At 54.1% G+C, this 10,810-nt stretch overlaps 2 protein-coding genes across 2 annotated transcripts; one reads left to right on the forward strand and one right to left on the reverse strand.

Annotated features, from left to right (window-relative positions):
- Positions 1–93: 93 nt before the first annotated feature.
- Positions 94–4,605, forward strand: RPS27L (ribosomal protein S27 like). Its single transcript, XM_077318011.1, has 4 exons — positions 94–411; positions 1,470–1,578; positions 2,952–3,062; positions 3,595–4,605. Exons 1-4 carry the CDS (start codon positions 406–408, stop codon positions 3,621–3,623), a joined length of 255 nt encoding a protein of 84 aa, XP_077174126.1. The 5' UTR covers positions 94–405; the 3' UTR covers positions 3,624–4,605.
- A 537-nt stretch (positions 4,606–5,142) lies between these two features.
- Positions 5,143–9,695, reverse strand: LACTB (lactamase beta). The gene is made up of 6 exons (XM_077317953.1): positions 9,094–9,695; positions 8,619–8,685; positions 8,109–8,299; positions 7,499–7,817; positions 6,958–7,123; positions 5,143–6,714 (listed from the first exon to the last, which is right to left on the reverse strand). Exons 1-6 carry the CDS (start codon positions 9,664–9,666, stop codon positions 6,144–6,146), a joined length of 1,887 nt encoding a protein of 628 aa, XP_077174068.1. The 5' UTR covers positions 9,667–9,695; the 3' UTR covers positions 5,143–6,143.
- Positions 9,696–10,810: the final 1,115 nt, after the last annotated feature.

The following is a 10,810-nucleotide window of genomic DNA, read 5'->3' on the forward strand; positions in this document are numbered from 1 at the left end:
TCGCGCGCCGATTGGCGGGGAGGGCGGCCGACGCGGCGTCACTCCGTGAGGGTCACCCAACGGGGCCGAGGGGCGGGGCCAGGCAGGGACGGAGAAGAGACGCCTTGAAATAGTTGAAGGTTTTAATGAATCCCCTCCCCCCCCGCACCCTCCGGGGACTCGGCGGGTGGGCGGGCGCGGTTTCCGCCGGAAACGAAAGGCAAATGAACAGAAGACAGGGGTTCAGGGGTCACCGGCCTTCCTAGACGGGGAGAGGCCTCTCCGGCCACAGAGCCGCACTGCCTAGAGAGGGAGGAAGCCGGAGGGGGCGTGGCCCTGGCGAGGGACGGAGGGGGCGGGGCTCCTGCCTGGCCGTGTGGGGAGGCTCGCGCTGGACTCCACACGGAGCAAGGAACACTCAACAACATGCCTGTAAGTAGGCCAGGTTGAAGGGGGGGGGGGCGAGGATCACCTTTGCTGTCAATCAGTTAGGGGGGAGCAGGTCTTTTCCAAGGAAACTTTTTTTTGGGGGGGGGAGTGTAAATGCGTTAGAGCTTTAATTTGTATGCAGCCCCCCCTCCTAGAAATAGATATTTGGGGGTCTTTTCCTACTAGACATGTGCAGTGCCTTTCTGTGCCCCCCCCCAATCAAGCGATAACCTGCCTCTTGGTCAGAGACCCAGGTTGCAAAATCCAAGGAGTTATTCTCAGCCTGGTGTGAGTGGGGGGCGGGGCGGGGCGGGCCGGGGGGGGGAGATATCACAAGGGTCAGAGGGGTCTAGGAACCCCACGCCCACAGCCAGCATGGCTGGCAATTGTGTCCCATCTGGCTGCAAAATCTTAGATGTTTCTAAGAAAGGCAGAAGGGGTTTGTGGGGGGGGGGGGTGTCCAGGGGCAGGGCTACCCCCTTCCCTTCCAGACTTCCAGGAATGACAATTTCCTGCTGGTTTCCAGCACTGGACCTTCCCAGTCTGAGAGGGATCTCCTCCCTGCTGCTTTCCACTTGAGGCCGCAAATAGCAGCTGGAGCCCGGCTGGTGTGACGGTCGCTAATTTTAGAAACTTCGTAGCAGAAATCTTGTTCTTCCTTGATTCACGTGCTCTTTGCCGAGTTCTGGCACCAAGTTTGTTTACTACCTTCTCACCGTTCACTTTGCAACAGTCTGGTCAGGATGAATTTATGAAGGTGGGACCGTGGCCTTTCCACCTATGGGGAATCCATGCCAGAGCAGATTTGGGGTGGCAAATGGAAAAGAGCCAATGTGAGGCCCCATCTAGTGAGAGGCTCTCCTGTGCAAGGTCAGCCAAGACAAGCGGCACAAAGCCAAGTTTCTGTTTGCAGGACTCTCCAGTGGGTGGTGGCAGCTTGATGTGGTGGCTGGAGATTGGCGGCCTCTAACTTGGAGAGCCGGGTTCGATTCCCTCCATCCGCAGCCAGCCCTGCTTTGTTGTGTCTGGTGAAATAACCTGCCTTTGCGTCTCTTGTGCAGCTGGCGAGAGACTTAAACCACCCGTCCTTAGAGGATGAGAAGAGGAAACACAAAAAGAAACGCCTGGTGCAGAGCCCGAATTCCTACTTCATGGATGTCAAGTGTCCAGGTAATTCTGTCTTCCAAATTTGCTTTTACAAACTGCAGTTCCTTCTCAGAAGGAACTGATAGTATTAAGAACACCTTGGGCCCCAGTTTCCTCACTTATGGCACATTTGCATTCAGATGGGGAAGCCCACCGGGCATTTTGATCTCTCCTCTTCTGCTGCCGGCAGGGTCACAAGTGCTGACGCGGTCTGTTTCCCCTTTCCGGAACGCTGAGACTCCTTATCAGAGCCTTTTACATTCAAGGTCAAACTGTGCAAAGAGCTCCCCTCCTAAAGATTTTTACTCGGCAGCACAACTAGTGCGAGATATTTTGCCTGGGAACCAGAAGTCTGCACATGCATCATCTGTGTGCTCCCCGCAGTGAGAGGTCAGCGGGGTTGGTTGATCCAGCAGAGAAGAACAAAGCCAGGCCTTAGGTGTAAATAAGAACAGTCCGGGAAACCCGTCGTTCGGTGTGTGATCTTCCCTCTCTCAAGGAAGGCTTAGAGAGAGGCGGCCGGCCAGAGCAGGAGTCTGGAGCTATAAATACATGACCCATCTCAAGGTCTCATCTCTTGGCTGGTGCGTGACCCCTTTGCAATGCCCGCTGCCTTAAGCTGCAGCTCCGATTCCTGCTTCCTTCGGCCACTGCCAAGGAAAAACACGCGGCCGAGAGATCTCTCTCTCTCTCTGGCACAACTGTTAGCCAAGGCGCAAACAAGGGCAGGCGTCCAAGCAGCGGGGTAGATACCCATTCCGCATGCGCTCCCGCAAAGAGTATTTGTTCAGAGGCAAACAGACCTGCCTGGCCAGTGGGTTCAGAAACGCCGTTCGGTTTCAAAGGTGACTTGCCATTCTGTGCAGGGATCAGCTGACGAGGGCAGAGTTCTGTTGCATCCCTGCCAAGTTTTTGAAGAGGTCCAGAGCTCCCGCAGATGGGTTACTCCTCATCAATAAGTCAGCCGCTGTGGCCGTGAAAGACGATGCCGCCAGAGCTTTGTGGGTAGAGGCTAAAAAGCCCAAAGGACTCTCTGCTGTAATATGCCACAGCTAGCTCTGTGGAACTCCTGTGTTGGAGGGGATGGGTTTAAAGAACATCAGAAGAGCCCTGCTGGCTCAGGCCAGGGAGGGTCCATCCTGTCCTGCCTCCTCTCTCAGGCAGTGTCCAGCCAGTTCCTCCAGAGGGCCATCCACAGGGGAGAGAGGCTGAGGCCTTCCCCTGAGGTCCCCTCCTGGCTCTAGGATTCAGAGGCTTAATGTCAGTTTTACTCCCTCCCCTGGTAAGGGCTGTCCATTAGGCCACGTCAGGGATCCCTGGGAAGGCCCGGCCTCAGGTGTCTTGCCCCAGCACGTGTGGAGCCACTGGAATGAGAAAGGTATGCTTCTAAAATTCAGGATGCTACAAGATCACCACGGTGTTCAGCCACGCCCAGATGGTGGTCCCGTGTGTCGGATGCTCAACCGTCCTGTGCCAGCCGACGGGAGGCAAAGCCAGGCTCACCGAAGGTAGGGAACTGCACCTCGCCCCTTTAGGCCCACCACGCTTGCACAGGGGCACCTCTTCAGGCACGTACACATGATTATTACTGAGAAAACTGGGGCATTTCTCTCCTAACTTACATGGAGACTCTAGAATTCCTGGGGAGGGCCCACAGTTCAGCAGCAGAACTTTTTGCTTTGGGTAGGTAAAATCTCAGCCTCTACGGCTAAAGAATGGGGGGGCAGGAGAGCCAGGGCTCAGTGGTAGAGCCTCTGCTTGGCAAGCAGAAGGTCCTAGGTTCACGCATCCATGGCATTCACCAGTCTACACTGCTGTTACATGATAGACAGTTAGGTTTTTTAGAGCCAAAACAAAGAAATGGATCATGTATGTGTTTTGGAGCTGCATTCTGAGCTCTGGCAGAAGCGGTGCTCGGTCGATTCCTGAACAAGACGCGATCCTGAGGAATTCACTAGTGTTGGCAGAGAATGCCAGCGAGCCCCGCTGGTCTGGAACAGTCTCCCTTCCGATCTGATGGGCTTTCTGCTTTCTTGCCAGGTTGCTCGTTTAGACGGAAGCAGCACTGAGCGGCCCTTTGCACCGGGCGTGGAAGCCTTCTCCCTCGGGTCACGCTGCCGCTGAGCCTAGCAAGTTCACGCCGTTTCCTTTGGCAAGCAAAAAATCAGTAATCGGCAAAGGGTGGACCTCTTGCCTCGTGTGCAGATTTCCCCCTCCCCCTCCAGTGCGCCCAGGGGGTCACTGAACTTGATTTTTATAGCTTTGATTGCAGAGATTAATTGCAGCAATCGGTTGAGTGCCGTTCCTGCGTTTCTTCTCTTTCTTTCAGTAGAGATTGCTCACTTACGGTGGGCGATGAAGTGCAGTCTCACAGGGCCTGTGCTAGAGAAGGTTCCCCAGGAAGCCTGCAAGGCTTGTAGCTTGGGGCCAGGCCCCTGCTGCGGTGGACAAGAAAGAGGCCATGCAAGCGCATCAGATGTTGCATTGTGGCACACCACCCATTGTACCCTATTTGGGCTTTGCCAAGGAGGTCATTAACCTCTGGCTGTTTGGTCCTTTAGCGGGTGCTTGAATGGCTCTTAGTTTGTGTTTATGCTGGCGGAACTGTTCCGGGAGCTCTGCTGTAGACCCCTTTCCACATCGGGCCTTCTGCACACTGCGCTGCTCTTAATCTCTCCCGAGCAGTCACAAACAGCTGCGACCAGTTGGGCAAAAACAATCCCTGTGGTGGTCAAAGCAGATACTGGGGTGCCAAAAGAGAAAACGTTAGCACTTCCAAGCAGTCGAGCAAAATAGCTCTTTCTCTATGAATTCCCATCGTCAAGGAGGACCTCGGCTGCCGTCATGAGCTGCATCTTCCCCACGCAGGGGTACAAATGTCAAAATAAGCCGTGGTTGAACGTTCTGGCACCTCTGAGTAAGCCGAGTGGGGCCTCTGTTCACGGTGGAAGCCCCTTCGGTGGCTTCTGCTGCTTTTCCCTAACTGGAACTGTCTTTTGTGCTTTTCCATTTTTGATTATACCAGAATCAAATAAATCTGCTTGATAGAAGGACTACAAGAATTCAGGCCTTCCTTGTACCAGAACAAAAACATGAACCGTGACACAGATGATAGCAGGGGAGGAGATGCAATGCCTCAAGCAGTCTAGCTGCCAGTTTGCTGGTGTGATTTAAAACATTTATTCATGGCCTTTCTCCCTTGCGGGGACTCAAAAGCAGCTTACGGTATAAATGAAGTTGTAAAAATGACAATCCTAACACCCATAAAAAGTCAAGATCTAATTCCCAGCTAGGACTGCTAATAATAAAAGCTCTATCAATTAAGCACAGCCCTCAATAAACAGTCTTCCGCTGCCTCCAGTGAAGGGGCCGGGCACATCTCCCCAGAGAGGCTGTTCAGTGGGGCGGCCACCAAAAAGGCCCTCTCTCATATGTGGGGACAGTAAAGAAGAAGATTTGTTTTTTATTCCCCGCTTTTCACTGCCCAAAAGGAGCCTCAAAGCGGCTGACGCTGGACTCTCCTCCCTCTCCCCGCAACAGACACCCTGTGAGGGGAAGGTGCTGCAGGAATGCCAGATGGACACCCAGTCAAAAGTACAAAGTGTTTATTGGTTAAGGCCTACCGAAGGCCGGTCGCAATTGGCAAAAGATCCAACTAGGCATTGGCACATGATTAGGATCCAGCAATCACAGTCCAGGTCAGAATGTTCTTCAAGGGGGAGGGGGGTGTTCTGAACACTGTCCATATCATGGGTGCAGAGAGCTCCTGACATACCCCAAAGCAGAGATGATCCCCTGCCTTCCCTCACAGAGTGATTTTGTGTGTTAAAATGATTTTGATCTGCTTGTTAAAAACACAGAAAGATAACCGTATAAGCCGTCTCCACTGATAACGTGGCATGGAAGAAAAAGGAAGTGGCAGCATCGTTCTATTTATCACTGGCTGCCTCAGCTTGAAAGCTTCCTCTACATTTAAATCATCACCACAGATTTCGCAGTCAGCGAGTTTCCCCTGCAGCAGCTGAGCGACTGGGCGGCCGTGGCAAAGCGTGGGCTGCTTTTAAGAACGCCCACAAAGGAGGGCGTTTCAATCTGTGCCTTTGACAAGGGTGGCTGCAGGAGGTGGGGAAATGGGACCTTCTCATCCCAAGTGCTCGTGGCACGCTTTGGACTGCAGGGAGGGCAAGGGACAGCCCCACCCCCACCAGCCAAAGGGTAGCCGCTTTCAGCAGAAGGGTCAGTGATGCCCAGTCAGTTCTGGACTTCAGAAACCTGTGACTCAGGCTTCCCCTGAAAGGAGGCCAAGGAAGACACTGGACTGAACTCCACTGAAGCTGCAGTGAGATCTCGACCGGCCTCAGGAGGGGCACTAAGCCCGGGTCGTGGGTCTGGCCATTTGCATTTAAGAAACTTCCCTCTCCGGCCTGATCGTGTGGTGCCTTCCCTGAGTGGCAAATTCTAACGCCCCCCAGTCCACGGTGAAGGGTGTGTGTGGGGGGGGGGTACATTTTATTCTGCAGAAAGGACCCTTTCCATGCTAGGGGCACTCACCAATGATGCCACTCTAAGCTTTCCCTTGGGAGCCCTGCTCAGTCGCAGAAGGGGCTGTTCTTCCCAGCCTGCTGTCCTAGCTTGTCCTTTTCAAACTGCATTGCAATCTGTAAGGCGGTTTTGTTAAGGGAAACAGACTGCATGTTACAAATCACAGTCACCACCACGCCCTTGGGGGGCATCAGCGTGCCGCCCCCCGCGGCCGCCGTCCCGGGGTCTCCTTCCTCGGGGAGGATGAGCAGGACGCTGCTCGCCCCCACGGCTGCCCCGCAGTGGTAGGCGTAGTGTCGGGGCTGCCTGCAGAAGCCATAGGCCTGCTTCTTCTCCACCACCTGCCAAGCCATGCCGTATTTGTCGTCTTTGCTCCAGGATACCTCGGTCTTTGGCACTGCCGTCCAAAGCATCGCGATGGTGCTGGGCTTGAGGTAACTGGGAAGGAGGCCGGTGGCGAAGGTCTGCAGCTGCCCAAGCTGGTATCCGTACAACATGGCGTTCCCAAATTTCAGGAGGTCGCCCACGGTCGACAGGAAGCCTCCGCCAGCCCACTTGTATGAATTGTCCACGTAGGGGGTGTTGACCAACTGGCCCTTTTTGTTGTGAATATAGCACCTGGAATGGAGACGGAAAAAGCATGAGCCAATGTGGAGGTTCCCTGTAGTCCCCACGGCTAGTAGCCATTGACAGACTTATCTGACTAATACCCTCTTGAGGCTGTTTATTCCTGTGGCCTTCCCTTCAACCTCGGGCAGCGAATGCCACAAGCCGAAGAAGAAAGTGCTGTATAAAGACACCCACCCACAAATGCCTCCTACCCCGAAACAACAAAAGCCAGAGTGCCAGAGGGGCATTTACCTTGCTCGGTTATAGATCAGTGGCTCATTGTCATCCAGGAAAGTGGACAACATGTCCAGGTCGTGAAATATTTTCATCATGTACTCGGTGAACTTATGGCCTGAGGCTCTTTCCACGACGGCGCTCAAAAGGGTAAAGCCGTGAGTGGAATACAAATACTGACTCCCTGGAAGGAAAGAGGAAGCCATTTACGCAGAGACCAAGGGAGTACAGACTCCCGAAAGCACATCACCCCCGATCTCATTGCTCTCCTCTGATGCTCCTGGACTCGAATCCAGATATTTGGGTGACAATCGGTATTCACTCTCTTCAGATCCACAGAACATATATTCATACATATCACACATACACAAACCACACTGCCAAGAGTCCCAACTTGTGCACAGAGAAGATGGTCAGGGGGGCGGGAAAAGGACTGTGACACCCCCCCCCCCCCCCGGCCAGTAAGGAGTGGCCAAAACAGCCCAGGGAGCACCGCTGCTTGAAACCCTCCTCACGTGGCCTCAGGGGGAGCTCTGGAGCAAGAGTGCTGCCATCTCACCTGGTTTAAAGAATAACGGGTCGTTTTTAAAAATATCCAGCGACTCAATCACGTTATCGTATTTCTCCTTCAGATAATACTCTTCGTTCTCAAACTCCCTCTTTCTCCTTCCCCCTTTTGAGTTTTTGCCTTCTCGTTCCTGCTTGGCTTTTGCGTTCGCTTCCAGGTCTCTCTCCTCTGGGCCCAAGTCCACGGCCCCCTTCTCTGCTTTCAGAGCCCTGTTCAACTTCTCCTTCTCCTCCTTGACTTTGGCCATGTCCTTGTCGTAGTGGCGAATCCCACTTAAATGCGAGGCAAGCAGTCTTGTAGTGATGGTGACCTAGGTTTTTGAGAGAGGGGGGCTCAGAGGACTGCGGCGTGATAGAAAAAGTGGGGAAATGAGAGCAGATTCTGGTGGGTTGCCAAGCTGGTCCGAGGCAGTGGAACAAAGTTTTGTTCAAAGTATACGCTTTTGTGTGGATGTTTGTCTCTGAAGAAGTGAGCATGCTCTAAGAAGCGTATACCTTGAATAAAACATTGTTGTTCTTAAAGGTGCCACTGAACTGCAACGAGGTCACTGACGAGAATATCCCAGAAATTCCAGCAAACACTTTGGAACAGCTGTGTTTACCTTGGTCCCTTCGTACTCCTTTTCAGGAAACTCTGGGACGTATTTCTGCACGGGAGCATCCAAATCCAGCTTCCCTTCCTCCCACAGCTTTGCCACGGCAACCATCGTCAGGGGCTTGCTGATGCTGGCGATTCTCAGGACCGTCTCCGGCTTGCAAAGCACCCAGTTCTCCAGGTCAGCATAGCCCAGCCCTGCAAGGGAAGGACGAGGCAACAGTCAGGAGGCGCTACTGGCAGCACACTCTTGCATAGTGCAGGGGGTTGGACTAGATGACCCATGAGGTCCCTTTCCAACTCTATGACTTCTTGACGGCTGTGGGAAACCAGGCCACCGCACAGACCGAGAGGCTGCAAAACCTTGCTGATTTTGAAGGTATACTTACATACTGCGCTGTTTAAAGAAAGCTCAAAGCAGTGTAAATAAAATCAACCTCAACGTACAATAACTGGATCCAAAGGAAGCCCCCAGGGAACAGCATGTGCCCGGCCAGAGTCGTTCCCAGATACTTGCCTTCTGACCAAACTTCCTGTCCATCGACAGAGACACCGACCACCATGCCCGGGGCTCCTATTTCCTCCTGTCAAACAGAAAACCAGATGGCTGCTTTTGCCAAAATCTCCCCCCCCCTCCACCACCCATAACAGTCCATGTAATCTGTAAGATTCAAATGGGCTTCAAATGGCCAGGAGGGGAATTTAGGAATACGGATGCTGGGGGGGGGGGGAGAAAAACACTCCAGCTATGCCCAGGAACACTTTCTCCTGAATCTTTTTCTTTCTGAAAACAGAAGAGGCTTCTTCCTCCGTGCTGCCCATTTGAGTTAACTTTAACCCTGTCCTGCCCCATGAAGCATCTCCCAGCTTGCCTAAAAAGAGGGGAGGCGCCCGGCACTCTGCACACGCTCAGGAGCGCTGGAGCCCGCCCTTCCCGCCTGGGGGGGGGGGGAGGAACGCTGCGCATGCGCAGGAGACCCCTGGCCGCCCACCTTGAGCCTCCGGAGGAGCTCCCTGCTGCTGCCCACCGCCCGGGCGAACCCGGCCTCCGCCTCCTCCTCCGCCTCCTCGCCGCCGTCGCCCTTGGAGGCCGCCGCCGCCGCCAGGCCCAGCGCCGCCAGGCCCAGCCCCGCGCCCACCCGCCAGCCGCGCCCAGGCCGGACCCCGCGGGCCCCGCCGCCGCCGCCCAGCAGCAGCACCCTCCGCAGCGCCGCCAGCCCCGACGCCATTCCGGCCCCAGCTAGGCCTCGTCCGCCGCTGCTAGGCGACGCTTCCGGGTCACGCAGGCAGAAGCAAGCGCCGCCCGAGCGCATCCTCCCCGGCGAGCCCCCACTTCCGGCAGCGGCAGCCGCTCCCCGAGAGCATCGATCGCCGCTCCTCCCGGCCTCGTCTCGACTACAGCGCCGCCTTGCGGATGGAACCTGACGGAGCTGAACTGCGCAGGCGCCCAAAAGCACGTTCCCAGATTGAAAAGTTTGCGGGTCTTTTAAGGCGTGGCTGCACACAAAAGCGCTTCCGCCGGAGGGATGGGGAGCCCAGCAGGGGCAGCCTGAAAACCAGGACATTTTTATTTATTTATTTATTCATTTTGCCATCTCTGGCTGCACGTGGAGGGAGCAACAACAGTCTAGGGTTGCCAAACTCCAGGGGGTGGCTGGAGATCTCCCCCTATTGCAACGTTTCTCCAGGCAACAGAGATCACCTGGATATCTTGTTGTTCTATACATTATGTTACCTGTTATCATTTCCTTGTTTCATGTCAACCGCCCTGAGCCTTTGGGGAGGGCGGTATATAAATACAATAAATAAATAAATAAGGCTGGTTTTGGAGGTGGACTCTGGCATGACACCCTATTGGTGCCTCTCCGTAAACCCCGCCCTCCTCAGGCTGTACCTCCAAAATCAGGTATTTCCCAACCTCGAGCTGAGGCAGAAATTCTGAACTATGCTAAATATATTGTCCTGGTTTCAGTTATAGATTCTGTGGGGTCTCCTGATAATATTTCCAAACATGGTGCCAGGCAGGCCTCAATGTATGTGGGGCCATTTCTACACTGAATTAAAATCTTTTGCTGCCTCTGAAATGAAGGGGCACGTGGAGATCCCTAGGCAGAGTGAGAGATGATCCTGGAAGGATTTTTACTTCAACAGCCACCCACAGGAAGGGGCTCAGCAAAAAAAAGGAGGCGATCCAACGTCTTTGTTCACAGTTACTAATTTGTCCCATAAAAGTAGCTCAGAACTGGGGAGATGTGAAAAATGCAAGTCCAAAGACACGTTGAACAATAGTGCCGGGCAAAAAGCCAGCCCAAACCACTTGTACGTGGAAAGTCAAATGCAGACCAGGTGGGCATTGGGTGTTTTAATTCTCGTTACGATGTCTCCAACAGCGCAGAGTCATTCCTCATGTGCCAGGCTCACATCCTGTCCCGACAAAGGCTGGATCCATTTACGGAGTTTTGACTCGGGTGGATTGTTCTATGCCAGTCATTTTGCGCCTTCTCGACAGAATGGCACGGCTTCTTTCTTCCTGTCATTTGCATTCGCCTCCGTCAGGCTGCCACATTCCCAACAGGGGTGGGAGGAGAATCCTCAGCTTTGCATTATGTAATCTGACCCCTTGGAGTGTTCAGGCGCAGGGCCAGGCTGTTCTGGCGCCTCAGGCCGGAAGCCCGCTCAGGAAAAGGAGCCCAATCCACACAAGAGGAT

This window comes from Paroedura picta, chromosome 18 (genome assembly GCF_049243985.1).
Source record: "Paroedura picta isolate Pp20150507F chromosome 18, Ppicta_v3.0, whole genome shotgun sequence".
Taxonomy (NCBI): Eukaryota; Metazoa; Chordata; class Lepidosauria; order Squamata; family Gekkonidae; genus Paroedura; species Paroedura picta.